General features: G+C 40.0%; 1 protein-coding gene across 1 annotated transcript in view; it reads right to left on the reverse strand.

The window, feature by feature from the left end:
* The window catches only part of tenm1 (teneurin transmembrane protein 1), a 269,383-nt gene that overhangs the window by 97,158 nt on the left and 147,855 nt on the right, over positions 1 to 24,370 (reverse strand). Inside the window, exons 7-14 of the mRNA XM_030145470.1 lie at positions 22,647 to 22,849; positions 18,076 to 18,283; positions 12,356 to 12,457; positions 10,085 to 10,279; positions 3,884 to 4,084; positions 1,800 to 1,985; positions 1,608 to 1,637; positions 1,353 to 1,499 (exon numbers count right to left, since the gene is read on the reverse strand). Of these exons, the coding sequence (XP_030001330.1) occupies positions 1,353 to 1,499; positions 1,608 to 1,637; positions 1,800 to 1,985; positions 3,884 to 4,084; positions 10,085 to 10,279; positions 12,356 to 12,457; positions 18,076 to 18,283; positions 22,647 to 22,849 (1,272 nt within the window). The remainder of the gene's footprint in view (positions 1 to 1,352; positions 1,500 to 1,607; positions 1,638 to 1,799; positions 1,986 to 3,883; positions 4,085 to 10,084; positions 10,280 to 12,355; positions 12,458 to 18,075; positions 18,284 to 22,646; positions 22,850 to 24,370) is intronic.

Consider the following 24,370-nt stretch of genomic DNA (forward strand, 5'->3'; position numbering starts at 1 on the left):
GTCCACCTCTGCATGAACAGTGAGTGTACCTGCTTTGTTAGGTACCATGAAGTAATGGTACTAATGTAAGGAATGATGTTCAAAGGGATAATGTGGATGTGGACAGGTTATGCGGACACTTATGTTGTTGTAATGTTACAAAAGTGATGTTCTAATGTTCTAAAATACATGTTCCTTTCACCTTACATGTGCTTTTCTTGTATTTTTTATATTCACTTCTTGGATTTTTTTTTTTTTTTTGCCACTTTGCAACTTCATTGATTTGCCACATAACAATAAAACACTTTTCAATAAATAAATACATTTTAATGTATTAATTGTTATTATTTTTTTTATATTATTTATTTTCTTTTCCCTTGCTCTTTTTTCTTTTGTCTATTTTTTTAATATTGTTCTTTTATACTCCACTTATTAATGCTGTTTAAACATAGTTGTTAATATTTTTTTTAATAATTTTCCTTCTGTCTTTTCATACATTTTTTCAGTGGTTGTTCATATCTGTTTATGTCTGGGTAGGGTTATGTGTTGTGTCATGGGTGGATGTTGTTTAGAAAATCAAAAATCTCCTTCCTGTATAGTGAATGTCTTATTCAGGTTCCATTATTACTAAAAAGACCTTTGAAAGAAAAGAACAATAAAACAATTTACAAAATTTAACACAAGTAATAAAGTCTTGTTATGTCCACCATTAACACACTAAGGTTAAAATTCCATTGTGTCCTATAAAGGGTTAAACATATGTGTTACAGAGTAGTGAGAACAAACAGCACGAAAATTACAGTAATGAGCAGAACTCTGAGTACCGTGGAATTGTTCCCGCCATGCGCTCTTACTTGAAGACAGAAAAAAACAGCATCACCAGGCTGAACGACACACACAAGTCTCACCTGTCACCAAACACCTCCAAAGAAGCACAAATGTATTCTGCATGGTTTGCTGTATTTAGACTTGTGGAAATTTCTCTGAGTGCCTTTTATCCTAGCAGGTGGTATGCATATTAGACATTTAGCTGTGATAAGAAGAAAAACAGACACACACACACACACACACACACACACACACACACACACATACACACAAAGTTTCATAGTCACAGGCTGACGTGCACACACACACATACATATTCAATATAATAATGACCAGCAGGACTCTACAGGAGACACAGCAGGACTGGAACAGCACAGAGGGATGAAGAGGAGGAACAATGAGGGAGAGTTTTGTTTTTTCTTTGCAGGGAGAAACAGGAGGCGAAGCAACGGAACGGAATGGACAATCTGCCAGAAAAACAGAAATGAAGGAGGTATGAAGGAAGTAAAAGAGATAGAAAATGATAGATGATGTTAGAATGTCACCTCCGTCGTTGTCTGTTCCATCACTGCAGTCAGTTTCCATGACAACGCTGCATCCAGGCCCACTCCATCCAGCCTGGCAGACGCAGCGCCAGCCACTCTGCTCCAGGGTACAGCGCCCATGCCCACTGCACAACCCCGGGCACCCATCTGAAAGTGCACATGCACATTCAACATGTGCATAGATATGTTTTTGGCTTTGTTTGCATATTGGAGGTGAACAATGCAACATTTAAATCCTTAATAAAGATAAATTACCTTTCACAACGACATCCAAATCATGAGTAACTATGGTAAAAAAAAACAAAACAAGTGTGAGCTGGGTAAGAGAATGCATTTGGAAATGAAAATCATTACAACACCTTTTATTTTATCTTTTTTTTTTTCAAACTTTATTAATCATACTAATCACAGGGAATAATTAATTACGCCCACATGCAAGTGGCTCACCGATGTTACAGTGCTCCCCCTCCCAACCGGGCTGGCAGATGCAGGTCCCGTCGTGGCACTGGCCGTGTTCTTCACAGCGGGGATGGCACGCTCTCTGGTCACACGCAGCGCCAATCCAGCCCTCCTCACACTGGCACTGGCCCTCTGAGCAAACACCATGGCTGCCACATGGCACTGGGCACAACTCTGCCGAAGCAGGTGGGCGGAGGATACGCGTGAGAAAAAACGTGTGAGTGGAGGAGAGAGAGAGAACAGATGGGGGAATTGAGCAATGGAAGAATAGAAAAAAAAAAAGGGTAAAAGAGGCACAGGGGACATGGGGAGTAGGAAAAAAAGAAACAGAAAATTCAGAATAGGGTGCGAGCCATTGGATATAGGTGAGAGGCAAAAAGCGATAAAAGAGGATAACCTCAGAGACTAAAAAGTCTACTTTCTCACAATACATAATCTTCCCACCTTTAATAGCTGAGCTCCCTGAAGGAGCAGAAGAGTGAATAGACTCATAATAACAGCCAAATGATTTGTATTTGCACCGCATATTTAAACTACAGGGACTCCAATTCAGTTCTATTATTCTTTTCTGACATTTTGATCAGATTTAGGGGGTGTGTTAATACCCATTATTTCTCTTTTTTCTCCATCATCTCTCCATCTTTGTCTCTGTCAGACTGCTCTTTTCTCTATCCTTTCCTCTGCCTTTCTCTGGTAACATCCCTTTAAAATTCCTTCCCCCTCTTTTTTGTCTATTTCCTTTTCTCTGCACTCCTCACCATCTTACGCTCACTCTCCCTCTCTCTCTGCAGAAGCAAAGCCTCATCCATCAGTGAAGAGAGCAAAGTGCTGGAGGCACACAAAGACTACTTATCCAGCTGCAGTAAAAAGTTATTTCAATTTAAATATACATAGCATGGAGAGGGAGGAAAAAGTGGATTAAAGTTGGAGAGTTTTTCAGCTCTCTATTAGAATTACATTAGCTTAGCTATGCTTCAACAAGACCAGGACGTAGAATAGGTGGGTGCTTTTGATTAAAAGCCCGGCAGGTAGAGAGAGGCCGCTCATATCTCACATATTCAGCCACGGTCTATCATTATCACGGGCTATATCACTATAATAAGGCATGCATACTCCTGAGAGCAGGCGCAAATGCCAAGTGCCTGCAAATCACTGGATTGCATGGTAAAGCAGATCCTTCCTAAAACTGGTGTTAAGTTAGTGTGGTGGAAATGAAGGAAAGTCTGCTACAGTGCATAATGGCTATTTTCCTCCTTGTCAGCGCACACTGCAAGGACAAGGACAGTGAGTGCTGCAGAGCACTGCGCTCTATAGTTTAGGCTCTACAATACATACGCTTTACTCGTTGTGCAATAGTGACTAACGCACCGCCTTTTCTACACAGTCGGTACAGAAGTGCTGTCTTTTTTAACAAGGCTGAAGTTTGGTGTGCTGCATGGAAATGCTGATGCAGTGGCTGAGTGTAGGAAAACTTTCACACCTGTGTGTAACAGGCACACAGTAACCAATATGTTGCATGCAATACAGGTAAACAAGCATGTAATAAAGCCTTTAAATGCCAGGCTAAATGTTCCTGAGCGTAGCAGCCTCTCAAAGGCCTTGCAGCAAAATAGACATCTTCTTTTTTTTTCCTCAATTGCCTTTTCCTTTCTTGTTTTGCTGGGGGAATATGTGTGTCTGTGTGTATTAAAATGTGTTTGACTATATGTGCATTACAGTATAAATGTAGAGAACAGCTGGTGCAAGGGAGGGCTCGAGAGTGCTGTTGTCAGAGAGTCATGAGGGGAAATCTCATTTACAACCAGCATGAAAAGTGCACAAACATATATATGCATATACACACACACACACACACACACACACACACACACACACACACACACACACACACACACAGACCCATTTCAGAGCGTGGCTCCAATCCACATTTCTCTCTCATGTCTATCAAATCCCCAGAAAATAGTATCTGGCAAGACCACGTTTTCTACAAGAACACTGGCAAACTAGTGATGTGCCGTTGGAATTTTCAGTGAGTTTTTTCTGTGTGTGAACAATAATCCTGGTGGTCTTACCAGTGTAACAGTCTGGTCCTGTCCAGTTGGGCTGGCAGGTGCAGGTGTCTGACTCAGGGAGATAGGTGCCATGTCCTGAACACTGCTCCTGACAGGCTGGCAGCGGGTCATCACAGCTCACCCCTGCCCAGCCCGCCGAGCACACGCACTCCCCTCGAACGCACACACCGTGCCCACTGCATTGTGGGTCTATGCAGTCCACTGCAGAGAGCGGGAAAGAGAGAGAGAGAGGACGGAAGGGGAAAGGAAAAGTGAGTCAGAGGTGACGAGGGGGAGTGTAAAGCGGGTGGGGAGGAGGGGCTGGGGGGCGCCTGTCTCATTATAATCATCAGTTCACCGAGTATGAAAGCAGTGTTCTTTGCATCCCATCCAGGAGTTAACCACCCCAGCTACAATCCCTGTATCTGTTCCACAACATTACACTTCATAGGACACTTAGAACTGAAGCTTTGATAAGGGCTGAAATGGGCTGGTTTGTGTGAGTGTGTGTGTTTGTGTGTGTGTGTGTGTGTGTGTGTGTCATGGTGGTCCATGCTACGCTGTGTTAGTGTGTGTAATTACAGCTCTGAGTGGTGAGCCAAAGCTCAGCATAGTTCAGCTCAGCTCAGCTCAGCTCCGCCGCTCAAGGTCAAACACCTGATTCAGTCCCGGCAGGCCCAGCTCCTGCAGGCAACAGCGTGGACAGCTGTGCCATCAGGTTATAGTCAAGTGTAACGGCGTAACTGTTTGAAATATTGGATGTATCTACACAGCTTTGTTTGTTTTTCTTAATTTATTGGTTGGTTTTACAGTGAAGAGTTGCATCTGGAACACGACCAAAGCCAAGTTTCCAATTAACGTGTCTGCAGATGCCTGTGATCCCAGACCTGCCCCCTCCTCCCAAAGAAAAACTTAAATGTCATTATTTATAAGTTATTTACACTTGACCTTTTATAAAGATAAACAGTATGAAAGCAAATATTACATAATCTTCAAGCAGTTCCTGTACGATAATGAAGCATCAAGGCAACACACAAAGAAAATACCTTTCTATCTGGTGTGGAGTTATGGACATTTATTCACTTAATGCTTCTGAGCCTTCGTTAATAAAAAAAAAAAGAAGTAGACTCAATTACTGACACTGACAAACCTCTGAAAAGGGTCACTCAGTAATTAAAATTCAGTATTAAAGCTTTATTAAGTGATTTATTTGGCCACTTACACACTGTAAAAAAGAAAAAGTTGAGAAAACGTAAAATATCAAGGCAACGTGATGCAAGAGATTTTTGAGTTTTCTTCACTACAATGTTCTCGTTGTCCCAACTTTCTTTTCAAAGTTATGAAAGATGATTCAACTGTTAATCAGTTGTTGTTACAACCTAAAACTGTGAGTTAAAACAAATATTTATTTTACATTATCAGTACAAAAAAACTTGACTTAGCTAGTTAAACAAAAACATCAAGTTTCAAGTTATAACAACTCACAGCATTACATTATCCATTCAAAAAACCTTGCTTTCTTTTGTCAGACAAACATACCATTATTACAGATGAGAGGTAGGCCTTCCTTTAGGACAGAGGTAAGCAAATCCAGTCCTTGAGGGCTGGTATCCTGCATGTTTTAGAGGTTTCCCTCTTCCACGTGTGCTGGAAGAGGGAAACCTCTAAAACATGCAGGATACCAGCCCTCAAGGACTGGATTTGAATACCCCTGCTTTTAGAGAAGCCAAATCTTTGAGAGGAGTTGGGATTTCCACACTAGTCTGTGCAAAGCCACTCTGACTCAGGGTGTTTTCAGATGGTCGCTCCAGGAACAGGTGTTCTGGGTGTTGGGACCTTTGACCCCATTGGTGGAAGAGGCTTTGGCACACCTGTGTGGCCTGATTGCTGTATGACGTTCTAAGTAGGTACCATGTCAGAGGGGAATGGGTAAGACTGTCGCGATGGCCCCCCCTGCCTGGTCCAACTGACCAGCTGTTTGAGCTGAAGAGCAAAAATAAGTGGACATAACTAAATGGGGTTGTAACGTTTTGCAGTGTATATAAATAAAGGAAAATGTATGTTGCTGTAATTATATTTGAAAAATACTCAATAAATAGATATTGAATAAAACAAAGCACAACTGAATGTTATTTGAAATCTTATTTATTTTGGGCCAAGAGCTCCCTTCTTAGACTGGTACAGTTTCAGCACACTGTAAAAACAATGTTTCCCTCTTCCACCACACCTGACGGTCCTCATCAGGCTTCTGCAGAGCTTGATGATAGGCTTATCATTTGAATTAGGTATATTGGAAGAGGGATCCATCCAAAACATGCAGGATAGTGGCTCTCCAGGACCAAGGTTGGTGACCCCTGGTCTAGTTCAAACTTGTTCAGACCATGTGTGCATGTGCATGTCAGTCATCTATGGGGTTTCCCACTGGTTCCCAACTTCACTCAAAAAATCTACTCAAAAGTTGATAATCTTTGTTGCACTGTTTAGAAAATCTTAGTTAGGACAACAATGAGAGAAATTTGCGGGGCAGACAAATTTTTGTAACTTGTAAATGGAAAGCTTTATTTCTGAGTCAGTTTAATTTGAAAACTTTAATGAAATCAACAATTACTAGTTATCATATTTACAGTGCAGTAGGTCTTGGGAATAGGGCTAAAAAACATGTTTTGCAAGCCTGTGAATTTAATGTAATTGCAAACCATTCCCTAAAAATGCACTTCTAGCAGATAAGGACCACACTAGCATTAATTAGGGTCTGTGCTTTGACACAGATGATATATGTAAGGGAAAATGTTATTTTTGGTTTACATGCACAGTTTGGGGCAATGAAAATATTCAGAAATGGAGCTGACAAATGTATGCTAATAAATATGAGCAGAATATGTTTGGATGGTCAAGAAGGAGTACAATACATTTATTTATTTTCTGAATAACTGAAGGGCGGTGGGGGTGCTGCTGGGGCCTATCCCAGATACCACCAGGCGAAGGCGGGGTTCATCCTGGATGTGTCTCTAGTTCATCACAGGGCAGGTTTAACATATACAACATACACTGCTGCTGTATTGGTGAAGGTGAATTTGGTGACGTGAGAATGGGATCTATACAGTTAGACATATTTTTGTTGTGATTTCCAAATGAATTTTTCACTACATCTAACCTTTCATAAATTATTTACCACCATTTGTTATTTTGTCCTCTGAATTTTTATATTTTTCAGTAAAAAGAAAGTATATTTCTAGGTTTGATTTACTGAGATACTTGTATGAATGTAAATGTTCAGAAAAGCTCAGAGTTAGTTCAAACGTTGTTATATCAAAACAGAGAAAATTGAAGCAAAAGTGACTTTCTTAACAACTTACATCATTAACTGAGCAGAAAAACAAGTGTCAGCAATCACTGTAATTTGTCAAACTCCATGGCTTTTAATGGTGAATCAATGTTGCAGAAGATGACGGTGTTTCTATGTTCATTACAGACCTTCTGAACGTCCAAATGAGTCATATGCCCACGGGTCTGATTTCACTGAAAAGCTGAAGAACTACATTTTACTTGAATTATTTTAGTGTACTGATAGAGTCAGTAGTTCACAAGATATTAAGATAAGTAGATGGTTTTGGTCACCAATGGATATTTAGGTCTCTGAAGGGTTAATGTATTTTTTTAATTAACCCTCTCTGTAAAAAAATCCAAAATGTACTATAAAAACAACATCTCACAAACATGTTTCCTTGATGGTTTTGTTCTTGTTGAACCAAATCCTAAACATCTTATGCTACTCATGCTATCTCATGGCATCATTGTATTCTTTTACCATTAAAATACAGGGTGGGGAAGCAAAACTTACAATATTTTGAGGCAGGGATTGAAAGACAGTGTATGACCAATTAGTTTATTGAAAGTCATGAGAATTTATTTGCCACAAGAAAATTTACATAATAGAAAATGTTTTTATTCTATGTGTCCTTCTTCTTTCTCAATAACTGCCTTCACACGCTTCCTGAAACTTGCGCAAGTGTTCCTCAAATATTCGGGTGACAACTTCTCCCATTCTTCTTTAATAGTATCTTCCAGACTTTCTCGTAATAGTTTTGCTCATAGTCATTCTCTTCTTTCCATTATAAACAGTCTTTATGGACACTCCAACTATTTTTGAAATCTCCTTTGGTGTGACGAGTGAATTCAGCAAATCACACACTCTTTGACGTTTGCTTTCCTGATTACTCATATGGGCAAAAGTTTCTGAAAAGGTATGGATAATAGTGTTAGGTATGATTATGACATCAATATATGTTTGGTTTCAAAACAATTGACGTAGTGCCTGCTGAGAAAAAACAACTAAATGTTCATTGTAAATTTTGCTTCCCCACCCTGTTCAGGAGTAGACATCACTTTTTCTGTCTTATCATGTTTGGTTCAGCAGGTTTGACGCCAAATACATTATTTGGTTGGTGTGAAGTAAAATGGCTTCCCTGTTCATAACAAGGCATTTTTGCAGCGCTCCATTTCAAGCCCCCAAATACTACAAGCAAGTTTCATGCTATCTTATCATTTTCACAAATCATTGAGACTATTTTTGGTGTCCAGACAAATGTGGAGCCAAAATTTTGTCTCTATTTGCTGATTTTCGTCTACACCAACTCAGGAGGGGAATATTATTTTCTTCAGCATCTAAAAGCTCCAGCAGGTAGTGCACATTGGGGTAATCATTACTGAAAACATCTATCTGTTGCTGCTGAGAATGTAGTTGAGTGAATGTGCAGGGAGAGAACTAAAACAGTAATCTAAAATAGCTTATTTAAACCATAAAGACAGTGCTACTTTTGTGCCAGTCCCCAAATGAATTTTTCTCTGCATCTAACCTTTCTTAAGTGATTTATCACTACTTATTATATTGTAATATTATCCTCTGTCTTTTGAATGTTATCACTATAAATCAGGTACTTTCCGATATTTAATTTACTGATCATGTAGATGTTCATAAAAGCTAAGAGTAAAGTTGAGGGTTATTATATGGGCGCTTCTATGAACCTAGGTTCATTTTGGTATCTGGCACTTTGCCACCTTTTTAGACCCAATAATAAAAGAGAAATTTACACATATTTCTCCCCAGGATGTACGTAATGATGACCTCAGATAAATGCAAAAAAACAAAAAAAATACTCTTGCTCTGAGTCATCCCAAAATTAATGAATTTTTAATAAAATATTGGGGCCAAAAATAGGACCAAAATTGGGACAGGAAAAACTACCTAGGTGTCAGTGCATTTTATCTTGAAAATATTGTCTTGAAATGGTCTTATATAGTGCAATAAATAAAGACACTGTTAAATTTGATGATCCTTGTGGTTTTTCTAATCCAGACATGCAGGTTTACATGAATCTCAGTCTCATTTCAGGTTTTGCGTGTAACCCATCATGTCCACTCATGTTACGTGAAGAACCTGCCCAGTTAAACACAGATGAATCGTGAGAGATTTTGCAACTGCAGCCATTTTTTTTTTGAAACACTTCCCCTTGCATAATTACTTTGATTCCCAAAATGTACCTGTGAGAGAATAAAAAGATATTTGAAAAAACAGTACCGTGTAATTTTTGTGTCCTTTTTACTGTTACATGCAGATTTTTATATATAAATACTACAAAAATGTATTTTATCTGAAAAATAGTTTCTCTTTTATCTCAGTAAATATTTATTTTTAAAATAGACCCAAAGTGCTTCCAAACTTGCTTCCTAACATTAGTCTACATCTGGTTTGAATTTTTAGCCCTTCTGCCCAGTTTTTATGGACCAGTTTCACAGAAGCACCCATATTAAAAATAAAGAAAACTGCAGAAAAAGTGACTTTTTCAGCAAAATCTATCATTAATTGAACATAAACCAAGTGTCTCCATCCACTGTCATTCATCCAACTCCATGGGTTTTACTGGTGAATCAATGTTGTAGAAGATGATGGTGTTTCCACGTTCACTACGGAGCCTCTGAGCATCCAAATGGGTCATATCTGATGACCATGAAAAGACGACAAACTGTATTTTACACCAATTATTTACATGTATTAATAGGATTAGTGGATCAATAGATATGAAACACTTAAGATCGGCACATGGTTTTGGTCAGAGATGGATGTTTGTTGTCTTTATGGGTTAATATTTCAACGTTCTGTGATTATTCTGACATGTTGTGATGTTATTTGCTGTGTGTCTTCATGCTTTTAGAACTTCTTACCTTGCTCACAGTTAACCCCCTTGTAGGCTGGACTGCAGATGCAGATTCCCTGGATGCATGAGCCGTGGTTGGAGCAGGTGGGGTCGATACACTGACCTTCTTCCACATTACACTCTGCTCCTTTCCACCCGGCCAGACACACACACCTGCCTTTCTCATACACACCGTTTCCGCTGCACAAGACGGGGCATGAATCTGTAACAGGACAAACACAGATTACACTCAACATACTCAGTAGTGCACACATGCAAACACAAACACACACACACACAGTGCTGCAGTATATTAGCTGGGAGACCGCAGTAACCTACCGTGAGAGGGGCTACGCTCTCTTATCTCGGCTACTGCGCGGATTCAGCAAATCCTCAAGCAGCCTCTGTCTCCCTCTCTTTTCCCTTGCAACACACACACGCCCATACACGCTCATGGCCGCACCTTAACACACATACACACTCCAGCTTATCCCTCACGCTGTTTCAATTTACTCAAGCACCACCTGAGCCTGGCTACCACGGCAACCCAAGAATTGTAGAAAATCCCCCCAACGTCACCTCACCGGCTCTGAACAGGCCGTGAAAACAATCGTGAAAACGGAAGATTAGGAAAGAGAGTATTAGGGGTTTAAAGAACGATGGCGCAAAGCAGAGCCTATCTCCATGCAGAGATGGAGAGCTGTGTGGCTAATGTAATGACAGCCAGGTAGAATAAAGTCAGTGAGTGGCTGATGACACACTGACAGTTACACCCCCATCAACCCCCACCCCCCCATCCCCCCATCCTTTCCTCTTGTCAGTATGGCAGCTCAAGACTTCAAATGGATTAGAGAGACGGCCTAACAGCAATGCCTCTTTTCCGGTATAATTTGCAATGAAGGCCCTGTGCGTTCATGCGTGCGGGCATGTGTTATGCGTTGGTTTGATCCTTTGTTAAAACTAACATTCTGCACCCTGCAGTAATAAATTCACTTTTTTTTTTTCTCTCTCTCTCGGTTTTTACAACACTTGCCATAACTCGCTGTCTAACTTTTCAAGCAGAGAATATTATAACTTGAGCAAATGAGAAAAGATGAGAGGAACGCATGAATAAATGATGAGCGTAAATAAATCATAGGATGTGTTATCACCTGTTTCGACACAATGAGACAGATACCACTACAATACATTTACAAAAAAAGGACAGAGAGAATGCAAGAGAGAGAGAGAGAAAAAAAAAAAACAAGAGACAGAGGGAAACATGAAAGAGAAGGATAGCGTAAGACAGAGCTGTGAAGATAAAATAGAAAGGTTGCAATTAAAGGATGAGGATGACTATATTTTACATTTTTCTTACTCTCAGACATCCCATTAAAAGACCAAAACCAACAATGGGGTGCTTTAACTACAACTTTTAACTAATGCCTAATATAGCTTATTCCTCTGTGACACAGACCTTAATAATTGCCCAGATAGTGTAATAAAACACAACAGTGAACTGCTGATTTAGGAAATTGCCTTAACCTATATTAGCCTATAAAGACCCAGTGCTACTTCTGTATCAGTTCCCAAATGAATTTTCTTCTCTATTTAACCTTTCTTTAGCAATTTATCACCACTTATTATAATATCATCCACTGAATTTTGCATTTTTCACTGTAAATCGTGTATTTTCCTATATTAAATTTCCTATATTTAATTTAGATGTTCATGAAAACTCAGAGTAAATTTAAAGGTTATTATATCAAAACAGAGAACATAACGTGCTGCACACTTTTAATACCCCTCAGCCAAATATAGTGTATGATTCTGTTGAAAGTAAAGTATAATTTACATTAGATTGTCTTTGTGTAAATTTGGTGCGGAAATCTCACTACATTCTTCAGATAATGCGATTACGTTGTTGAAAGGACAGACAGACGGACAGACAACAAAACCATTACAATACCCTTTAGCCAACTTTGGGCCGAGGGGTAAAAACTGAGGACAAAGTGACTTTTTCAGCAAATCTATCATTAACTGAACATAAACCAAGTGTCTTCATCCACTGTCATTGATCCAGCTCTATACAGACTGATGATTATTGGACCAACAGGTATTAAACAGATTATATAAGTAGATGCTTTTGGTTGCCAGTGGAGGTTTGGGTCTTTATGGGTTAAAAAAAAGAAATTCTGTTCTTTGAAGATTTAGGACTACTGTAGCATAAAGCCACAGAAGCAGAGAATCAGGATTTTGGTCTTTTCATCTGGTTTTCATCAGACAGTAACAGAAATACAAGGTTACTGATGTGTCTCACCTTTGGCACAGTCAGGACCCAAAAATCCGGCAAAGCAGTGACAGTGTCCCGCCACGCACTCTCCATTTCCATTACAGTCCGTGGAGCAGCCGTCCATTGAGTCTGCACAAACACAACACACACATGCGTATGAACAAAGAGACACACATCACAAATAAAAAGAGAGGGGGGAAAAAAAATAGCAAAACTTGAAAAACAAACCGCATGTAACTCCATAAGCTGGCATAGCTTTCTGTTATTGAATGAGAGATCTGATAAGCAATGGATGGCTCCCCAGACACGGGGGCTATATTAGATTAGTCTGATCCAGCTGCTATCACTCTCTGGGGAATGGCCAAGCACTCACTTACACTCAGTAGCACTAAGCACATTATACTGCATTACAGGTTGGAAACACACAGCACGCAAATTTACAAACATCAAGGCTTAATCAACAAACTGTTTACAAGAGCGCAGTTTGGAACGAGATTGAACAACATAAAATCTGACATTGTGAGTGCACAAGTTAGTGGAGAATGGATAATACCGCGTTTCTACTGTGCTACACACTCATCATGGTGGTGATCAGTGTGATGCTGGTTCCTACCCATTCTAGATATGTGCATTTCATCATATCCTTCTGTAGGCTGTGTGCGTTTCATCATATTCTTCTGTCGGACTTCAATTAGCTGCCTTCCTCTAACAGTCCTCCTTTTGTCCCATTGATATGTCCATCATGTCAGACCTCATTCTCTGGGTGCAGACAGCGATGGGAAGACAGATAAAGAAGGAGAGCACTTTTATGCTTCTAGAGCTCTGTCGGCTCTGCTCAAGATGGGAGATTCTGGTGAAGTATCCAAAGGCTGGGCAGAGTTGGAGATCTGAGCTGCACTTGCAGGTTGTCTTGTGCCAGATATGCTCCATCTAAGCCAGATAGAGTAATTAAAATGTGTGTCAAGGATGTCATTCCTTATTTGACCCTGTGCTGTCTTGCTCAGCTCTTCTGAACGGGGATCAACTCCAGAGTCAAACCACCACAGACCCCTGGATGCCTCTGCTCACCGAGCATGGATGACAAATCCTTCGGTGAAATGGCTCGCACGCGCACACACATTTACAAACACATGCGTGCAAAGTTATTATGTGGCACTCGCCTTGAGGCGCGTGTGACACATGCTAATGAGACAGGCCCTGCCAGTAGCCGGCAGCACAGCATTATCCTCCACAGCAGCGCATCGCTATAGAAACCAAAGTCATTTTCACCTCCATCACCTGTCACCGTCTCACTGATGGAGAGGAGGAGTGGAAATCATCGCTCTCCCACGCAGTCAGGAAAACTCACCAACCTTTCTACATACGTATCTCTCTCTCTTTCTTTTAAATAAGCCTGCATACACAGTTTCCAATATTGTATCTGGCACCTGATGCACAATGAACAAAAACTCATCTGCAAGGTCACTGTGCTCCTATTTAATCCAGAAGAAATGACTGATCCATCAGAAATCTCAAGGGGCTGTAAGAAAGCAAGGCTGTAACTGTGATATAAGCTCTGTATCTGTCAGGTCAATGTCTTACCTATAAAATCTCCAGGCAATTAAGTGGTAATGTATGACGATCTATGTCTGTATTTGTTACAGTGTATTGTGTGCACGTGCCTGAGACACCCACTCAGTTCTTTTCGCTGTCTACACCCGTTCCAGTTAGAAATCACTCATGCCATAAGTTATTGCAGTTAAATGCTATTATAAAATGGGTGCTTCCAGCCAAGTGATCTGATTGGTCAAATAAGCATTCCAATTGTACTTTATGAGCCTGTAAAGTTTCAGCCATGCTTTATGAGCCTTGGGCTTTATGAATTTATGAAAAAATGAAATGGCCACTCAGCTAACTAGAACTACCCAGCCTCTAGCTAACACAATTTTTTACTAGCCATTTACTTGTTAAAAGTTCCAGTTATTGACATGAACTTGAACTTTTTCTCTTTTTCTTTTTTTAAAAAATCTGTTTCCAGTTGGGTAAAAGATACAATATGTGTGAATATGTGTAATGCAGATGAAGTATGGTAATTATGCATAATTAATAGCCCTGCAGGAAGCACCCGCACTCTCTGCCTGAGTAGAATTAAAGGAGATGTGCTAAAGAGGAGGTAGCAACATGGTAGAAATTATTAAGTTAGGGCTTTTGTAGGTCACATGTAAATGTCACTAACAGTGGATGTTAAAAAAGAAGCTTCATCTGTGTCATGGATCATGGAATCAGCAGATGTTTGCTTATTATCTATTCATATTTTTACATTTCTAAACCTTTAAGTAAATATATCATGGCCAGAATCAGTGTGCAATACTGTCGACAGAATCACATACAAAGTATCAGCACATATCACAGTATATATATGTATATTTCAGCATTTATATTAACGAGTTTCTGTCCTACTCAGCAGCACTAAGGTGTTACTGGGGTTGTGAAGTGATCACAGACCAACGTTAATGTCTCCTGACTGATGTAGGACAGTTACCAGCTGACCAAACCCATGTTGCATGACTTTTTTTGCTGCATTTCACAGCTTTTTTTTCCTTTTTCACTCTGAGAAAGTATCACTGTGATGATTATTATGATTATCTGTGACACTGTCTCTGTCTCCATTAATCACATACCTCATTATCCTCGCATGCACGCTTCAACACAAGACATTTTTATATCCACAGAGCACTCCGGTTTTTGCGAGGACAACATTTTGAACCTCGGGATCATTTCATGTATTGTTTTCAAATTCCTCATGTTCTCATATTTTCCTTCTTGTCATGCTCTACACTGTATTGATTTTTATCGTATTTTGTTTTTTTTTCAATACAACGGTCATTTGCTATTCTCTTATTTATATTCTTTTGTTGTATCCAGTTACTATTTCCTACGGAAAAGCTCAATTTCCCGACAGAGATCATCTCATTTCTCCCCCATCTCTCCATAAAGCTGTGCTCTCAGCTGTCGGCATACTGTGTCTCTTATTAGAATGTATTGTACTGTAGCTCAATAGTTTTGATTTTCTGCCTCCAAAACAATGCAGAGTCTGTTTGTAACCCTCATTAGAGGTATAAATGGGCAGTGAAATGAACTCTGACATCAGTCTCTTAATATTATTTTCCACATTCAATCCAAATCTCTTGATTAATTATTTGAAAAATCTTAGTGTACTAAAAACTAATATTCTGAGACCATCTGTTGTCTCTATATTTGCTTGGAATATTGAAAAATATGGAATGAAAAATAAAGTTAACTCTTTGTTAGACATTCCCTTTTTTTCCACTTCAGCTCAAAATAGATCTGGTACATTCCAGCTTTTACAGACAACACATGTGTCAACAAATATTTGACAGCCCTGAAATAAAATCTGTGTTCAGCTGGCACATGCTGTCAATCATTATGTAAAGGACTCTGTCAACATGACAATATTTTGTCACTATGGAAGTGTTTACTGATTGGTTTACAACTTGAGTATGCGAAAGGCTGTTGATACACTGATACTTTGCTTATAACTACAGAGACAGCTGGGTGGAGCAGTGCAGATCATTTACTTCATATGCTAAAAAATACACAAGACATCCAAATATCTTTGGGGAAAGAAATCCCAAAACAAGTTCCTTTTGATGTACTTCTCATATGAAGTGTTCACCAGATGCTGCATGTCAGTGAACTGGCACACTACTTGTCTTATACCAAGCCCCTCCCCATCCTATGACATTATCATGCAAGTACATTTCCAAACATTTTTCATTATTTCAACACTGTATTGTCTTAAGGACCACTGGACAAAGTGGGAGTGAAGAAACTGCCCTGGTAATTATCCACTTGTCTATATTCAGCCACGTACTCTTGCATTATTCACATCCTTCAATTTACATTGCCATCCGTGTGTGTCATAGCAATGAGCTGCAGTTAGCAAGCCCTGTCATTACTACAGGAGCTGTCCTCCCCTTTCTAACGGCTGTCGTCTGCTATGCCAAGCTCACACTCATAATAAGAAAAGTTCCCTTCAAATGTCAATGAGTTTTAAAGCACTCTTGGCCATGTCCTTATGTTTTCACATCTTAACAGATGAAAGGTGAGAAAGGACAAGAATGTGCAAATGTCATGACAAACAGTGACTTGCACACAGATGTTATAACCACAACAATATTAAATATCTGAGCTTATCAGGGCCATTATGGATGAGGGCATAATGGGTCAGAGTGTGTTAGATTTTCTAATTAATGCTTTTAAACCCACAATTCAGAATCAGTCTCCTCTTTGCTTTGGATGATTACTGATGGTCAAGTGAACTAGAGTCAAATTAAGAGAAAAAATGTTTTAGTGTGGACAAAGCTATGAAACAGAGAAGCAAAATGGTATTTTCTGATTCTTTCAAAGTGGAAAAAAAATGCCAACATTTTTGCACAACATTGTGGGGAGGTTCTGAGTGGAGGTTTCTGTTTGGATCTGCAACAGATAGTTTTTATAAACCCCCACTTCCACCATGTGCAGTGTTGTTATCGGCTGATTTATACACAAACTGCCTAAATGTTGTTACCCGGAAACATCTTAGGGACAGCTAAAAAAATAAGAAAATACAGGCAGGTGAATTCTCCACCACACACTTCTACGAGAACAGCCGAGAATTATTATTGTTTGAGTCTCTACATCAATATTTGAAAAAAACCCCAAACCTTACATATTGTAGCAAAAAAAAGAAAACTGGAACACACAGATCAATTCAGAACCTTTTAAAGGTGCTAACAAACTGTTGTTTAATGGTGCAAACAACTGTTAGTTGTTTATACCACTAAAAGGCTCTGAATTGATCAGTGTACTTTCTTTATTTATCTTCAAGTCTGCTGTCTGAGCTGAGGAACACCTGATTTTGCTGGTGTGAGCTGGAGGACATGCTGAGAACGCTGCTGTGCAGGATTCCTTCTAACTTTATTAATGAGAACAATCATGAAGTTCAATCATGTGTGTCCATTAGCCTTGCTTCATAACCTACAGATACTAACTTTTTACAGACCGTTTCTGACAATTCTTTTTAACAAGTGACCATGACCTTTGACTGCAAGATTTTAATCATTCCTCCTTAAGTTAAACTGATTGTGTCTAGTTTAAAGACATTTCCCACTGAAATACTTCATTCATTAGAATGGACAGGCATAAGGTCACTGAAAACTTGATCTTTGGCTTTCTTTGGATCCCAAAATCTTTATGACCCACTTTGTAAATTATTGCATTTTAAATGTAATGAGGAATGATTGAACAGCGAACTGTCTTAGATCTGTTCTATGGATGCATCTAAAAGCTAAGACTAAAGCTAAAATCAGTAATAAAAAATTAAATAAAAATTACAATGAACTAACAATGACAATGACTGAAAATGAAACAAACTAACTCTTTGACTCTGAAATAGAATTAGAGGTTAAATCAGATTAGTTTGTCCCCTAAACGTTGATGGTACATTTATGGTCAGCAAGAACAAAAAAAAAATATATAAAAATTAATCAAAGACTTCCTTATAAAACCTGAAAAACCAAAGTAGAACTAGTCCATCGTATGAACTTAATCTACTTATGTATTCATAAAAGTGAAAAACTCAAGCCAAATCCAAACTGAAAGTCTGCCAAACATTTTACCACAACAACCTGTTGTGCTCATTGTACATTACATATTGATTATATTTGACGGAAGCAGATTTTCAGGAAATCCTTGAGTCTCCTCACCTATTGGGGTGCTGTGGAGTAAAACCTGCTCCAGGTTGCGCCCATCATTGTAGAGAGCCAGGTGCCAGGTGCCAGGGTCCATGTATTCAATGAAGCCTGTTTCTTGGAGGCCACTCAGCAGCAGGCCTTTGGGAGCTTTGGCAGCTGAGACAGGATCAGTCAAGGACCTCGGCAGCGCCTTCCCGTCCAGCAGTTTCACAAAGTCGAACTGAAAACAATACGGTAACACAATCAGACAAACGGCAATATCATCCAGTTGGAATGGGCAAGACGGGAATTCACAAAACCTGCATTAATGCGCTGGTGATTTACAATCCAAACGTTGTGCAGTGGTGTGTGGCTGCTGTTGAGTAAGCTTTGTAAAAATGCCAAAGGAATCCTATTGGAAAACTGCCTGCATACAAGGAACTGGAGAACAGCATTACATGTAAGATGCTAATAGTGAAACAGGAATCCAAAGAAAGGATGGAAAATCTCCATCCATTCCATGGCAGTTCAGTCTTCTACCACACACTCCACAGCAGTTGCTTCAATGACTTGACGTGCAGCTAACAGCACGGGCAGACTTTACCACCCAGGTTTTCAAAAGTAACAGACTATCATTTCATCTGTCTAAACCTTTCTGTGCTCCTTTTTCACCCATTTTAACTTCCCCCTCCACCATCGCATCTCTCTCTCTCTCCTCCTCTCCATCCGTAAACCTCCTTGAACTAGCAAGCACTTGCTGAGTCTTATTCCCCCTGAGGGCTGTGTGTCACACTAGTGTCAAAAACAGCTAATTAGACCTCTTCATGCAGACAAGAGCAGGGGTGTACTGATGTTAAAAAGCAGATGACTCAGTGTGTGTTGTATTTTTGTCTGTGTACGAGCTTTTTGCATGACACAGTGCTGTTCTACACTATGTACTGCGTAAGCTTGTGTAGAATGTTTCTGGATATGTGCCTGAGACTGCATCTGTGCTAACCCAACTCCAGCTCCTGGAAACAATGTGTTATTTTTTATGTGCAAATGATTGACTTCACACTCCACACAGCTGTATCTGTGAAATCTCTGTCCAGACTGAACCGTCAAAAACAGGGTAAAAATGGCAAAATCTGTTCTCCTGCGTCCTCTCTCGGTCTGGTAAACGTGGATTTTGCATTACACCTCAGCTTGTCGTGTATGAGTCAGACGTCAATCAGTTACACATGAAAAGTCCGTGAGAACAAAAACATAAAACTGACATAGGAAGTCACACATTTCAAGACACAGAGGTGTAAACAAACAACTGCTCACATTTGTCATTTCTGAACCACCCCTTTGTGGTCAAACAAACAGACAGGCAGAGTTCATTTCTCATAGAACATTTCTAAAGCCATTCTCTTCAACTTAAGACCTATTTTTGTCTTTATTTATTTTGATGAACCTGTCAGCTGATCACCTGTCATTTTAAAGACAGAAGAGTGGGTTGCATAGGTGAACCTGTAGGGTGAAGCCTCAGGCAGTGCAATTCATGGCAACGCAGACATTTGATTGCTGTCAAGGTCGACAGAGAATAGAATAATGAATATATTTACAGTCCAGGCGAATATACATTTTTCCAGCTGACACAAAGATGAAGCAATGTGTTAGGGATGTATTGCAATCCGCTGAAGAACAGAAGACCAGAAGACACATTGTGGGAGGAGTAAATGTCTCATGTCTTGGACTTGTGCTGAACTCCACTACCATCTTTACCCCCTTACCCTCCTCATATATCCTACATCCCAGATGGCATCTATCTATAGATGTGTGCTTCAGAATTCACATGGAGATTTTGTTTGACTGCTTGAAAGCTCAAGTATAGAGCATATTATTTCACAGAGCACAGTACATTTTCACTGTTAAGGTGAAAAAGGCTCTAAAGGGGTTGTTTTTTCTGAGAACACTGAATAAGGCCAGATTACCACAGGAGATGCTGATGATTTTTTACCACTGCACTGTAGAGAGCATTTTAACATCTCAACGTGGTACCATAGCTGTTCTTCAGTGGATAGAAAGGCTCTCCAGCACATTGTGTCCAATGCACAAAGAGTCATTGGGACTCAACTACCCACAGTGGAAGAGGTCTACACCATCAGGTAGTCATCAGGAGAGCAACCAGCATCTGCAGGGACCCCGCACATCCAGGCCATCACTATTTGAACTGCTCCAGCCACACAACCTGGTTAAGGAACAGCTTCTATCCAAGAGATGTGGCTGCTCTGAACCAAGCCAAATAAACACGGACACTTTACAATGTATATACATTCTGCTGCTATTAGAGCTGCACAATATATCGTTTGAGCACCGCCATCGCGACGTATGTGGGCAAAGTAGTCACATTGCAGGTCCTGTAATGTAGGAGGTAAATGAACTCAACATGTTCTCATCTAAGTCCAAGGGTACCTGACACACAATGCGCACAGCGATCCACCAATCACAATCCTTCTTAATCAGTTTGCTGAAGCAGACCACGCCCCTGTACATGGAGTGAGTTGCTGGTAACAACATTGAAAAATGAGCAATGAACAAGAGAAAATCACCAAAAAATGAAGACTTGCAATGTCAGTTATCTGGAATAATTTCGGCTACAAGAAGGATGATATTGAAACACGTGTTCTGTGTCGACAGTGTGTTGCACCTGTTGACATAATGAGAGGTTACACAACTAATTTGTTTGACCATTTACATCGGCACCACACAGATATTATATCCTCCTCAGTATTTTTTCCTATCACAATATATATCACAGGGTTAAAAAAAATCGTAATGTCAGTTTTTTCCAATATCGTGCAGCCCTAGCTGCTATATAGCAATTTAATGTAATGCAATATATAGCAATGGAACCCATACTCAGGATATTGCACTACTAACTTACTTAAAAAACTTGATAATACTTGACATCATAGCCCTTACTGACATCCGTACATCCTGCACTTTTTTTTTTTTGTACTGATACTGGGTTACTGGGATACTTGCTTTTGTGTATGTGTGTGTGTGTATTTTAACCTGACTGATTTTGTATTTTACTCGTTACTATTTTTTAAAAATAATTTATGTGTGTATTTTACTCTGAACACTTTACAGAGCATAAAAACAAATTTTGGTGCACTGTACTGTGGTATTTTGCAATGACTATAAAGCTTATTCTATTCTATTTTATCTTTTAAGTAGTCCAATGAAATGCTGGAAACATTTAAATTGCATAGTGAATCTGGGCATGCACACTATTAAAACAGGGCTGACATGTACAGACAAACAACCGTTCATTCTCACACTCATACCTATGGGTGATTTAGACACACAGGGCCATGCCGGCTGGTGCTGGAACTGAACCCCACCTTCTGTCATTCCATGTGTGCTAATCCCATGACATTAGCTACCTCTATGTCTAAGGTATAGAATTGTCTACATTCATGATAATGGCTCATATGTTGCTTTCAGTGAAGACAACTCGAGCCAGTTTTTCTGTGAAAATCATTATGTTGCCTTTGGATTTTTTAAATACCTCTCTTCTGCTCATCTACAGCAGCAACATCATGAAACACTAGTTACTGCTAAGAAATGGCTTCCAGAACAACACAGAGTTCAATGCAAACTTAACAAACACACAAGTATTGAGGTTATGCAACATTTGTGCGACCTTGTTTGCTCATGTAAAATGTTTTGCTGGACTCTGTATTGTGCTGGTCCTTTGTTGTTGTCAGGTAACTCAATTTCTAAAAAGTGTCTAGTACTATTAGCTTAGAAATGGCATTAGCGAACATTAGTAGCTGGCACCCAGCACAGCACAGATTCAACAACATATGCACAAGGGTGCATGCAAATGGTAAAGTCCCCAAAAATAGTAATTAAATACTAAGTTAAACTTCAATTCCTATTGGCGTTTAAACTGGGGAGCTAAACTAACCTTAAGCCAACTAGCACCTTTTAACCTATGTTCATCAGCTAGGAGCCTTCTTCTTCACTGTTTGTCCTAGTGCTTTTTGACAATTCTTGAGCAGTTACTACATAAATAAAGGAATACCCTTTTACATGTGTTCTGTCTGTGATTGAATTCTGGGATATAAAACAATTAGGTTAACACGTGAAGGTGTTAGCACACTTTCACACCAAACTCTACTTGCTAACCTTTTCATTGTACACCATTACAGCACTCACTGACATCAGTTCAACAAAGACACACAGGGGAGGTGCTAAAGCCTCATACAACAGTGTCAGAGTATCTATCAGTAGTTGCCTGTCAAATTAACACAAGTATTAGCAGTGTTAAAAAGTATTAAAAATTGAGATAACATAAGTAGTCCTCTAAACTTACCACCATTCAGCCTTTGACCTTCTATGAGCATACATGTGTCATTGTTTTTAAAAGTACTATGTGCAAGGTCTGCTCTTTTAGGATTATTCACTCTGGAGACTGTTTTCAAAAAGTCAGCTTTCTCAAAAACACTGCCTTAGTATAAAAGAAAGGTCAAAACACAGAGAAAGGCTGTACAACCTGTACAGTGAGATTTATCAGTGTGGAGGTGACATGTGATAAAGCAGACCAGACCAGCTCATCCCCTCTTTACCTGAGTATGGGTAGGTGGGATGTTCCTGCGTCCATAGACCCCCAGCAGTGCATTGTGTGAGAGAGAGAGGTTAAACTTGATGTAGGTCGGATGATGCACAGTCATATGAAACCTCCAAAAAAGTCCCGGCGGTATGGCCTGGCTCTGCTGGGTTCCAATGTCGACCTCGCCACGGTCGATGGCCCGGCCCCGCACCCATTTCTCTGCAGGTAAAAAACACAGACAGGTTTTATTGTTAAATCACATAAATGCAGATTTATCAAGGTCGACAGGAAGTGCTATTCAGTATCAGTGGGAGTAATTAATAACACACCTGATGTCCTCAAACATCAGCATGATCAGCGTCTCTGCTAATGAAGTGAGACTGAATAGACATCAGGAATGACTGAACACTGGTGAAAATCCTGCTTTTCAAGAGACCCTGCTTTAGCAGTCCTTTGGATAGGCTCTGCATAAAGATGAACTGCTTTAGAAAGGAAGCGTTTTGTCTGAGAGCTGTCTACTGGGGCTTTGTCATGTGCTATATTAGCATCTTCTAACAAGAAAGAAAGTGTGTGTGCGCCTGTGTTTGCATGAATGTGTGTGTGAAAAGAGAGAGACAGAGGTGGATTAGAGAAAGTGAGGAGGGCAGGGGCGCATACACATGCATTCACAAACACCGTCACGGTGCACAGATAGTGTCTTGAGTGAGAGCATGTCTTTGTGTGAAGAGAATAGGTCTTTCCAACAGTCCCCTGGCCATCAGCTCCTCTCCTCTCCATAAGCCTTTATCAACCACCAGGCCTCAGTCTTTTGTGTAGCGGAGCGGCGAGCCTCTCCAGCCCTTTTTGTGCCGGCCTTTATGGAGAGATATATCTCTGCTTCTAAACTAAGATGGAGGAAATATGGTGACAGAGGGGAGCCAGCCGATCGTTACGGCCACAAAGGCAGAGGAACAGTTAGGGGCAGATTCATGGACGAGGCCGCTCACTCTCAATCTATAACGCCTGCAGCTTTACCACTCCATTATGGCGACACCATGCACACCCAGAGGCTAACCGACATATATCACATGTGCTGTCACACAGATAAGGCAGAGGAGAGTGCCGGCCCATGAGTAGCTCCTGAGTCTGCTCTCATGGTTAGCTTTTCATGGATTCCCATGAAATTTTGTACCAGCATTTATATTTCCCCAAAGATGATTCCTAATAGTCTTGGATCTTGTTCAGATGCATACATGGGTATATTCGAGTTTTTTCTTTTGTATTTCATCCACATGCAAGCCAATGTTTTAGATCGCAGAAAACCTCCTGGACCTTTTAGAAAACTCTTCCAAGGGGGAAGGTACTCAGAAAGTCTGCATTTGAGGAGACTTTTTTGGCTCGTAAAGACAGAGTGTAAACTGTTATCTCCTTTGTACATGCGGCGATTTTGGGCAGTGGTGGATGCAGCCAAAGTGCTGGTGCTAATCTTGCAAATAGCTCTTCTTAGATATACATATACAGTTACTGCTCCACTGTATTGAAGAACACAGGAGTCAGACTTCACTGCAGAAATCACTGTTACATAAAGCAACATCACCTCGACAATACCTCGCTGCCGGCGCAGAGCTTTAGTGAGACAACTTGAAGTGGTTATTTTGAAAGAATAAGAAAATAACTTTTGCTTGTCAAGGAAACTGCTATTGAATTTGAATGAGTTGCCTTACCCACACATTGAAGGGCAGACAACTGTAAAAAGGTCGC

This window comes from Sphaeramia orbicularis, chromosome 10, assembly GCF_902148855.1.
Source record: "Sphaeramia orbicularis chromosome 10, fSphaOr1.1, whole genome shotgun sequence".
Classification (NCBI taxonomy): domain Eukaryota; kingdom Metazoa; phylum Chordata; class Actinopteri; order Kurtiformes; family Apogonidae; genus Sphaeramia; species Sphaeramia orbicularis.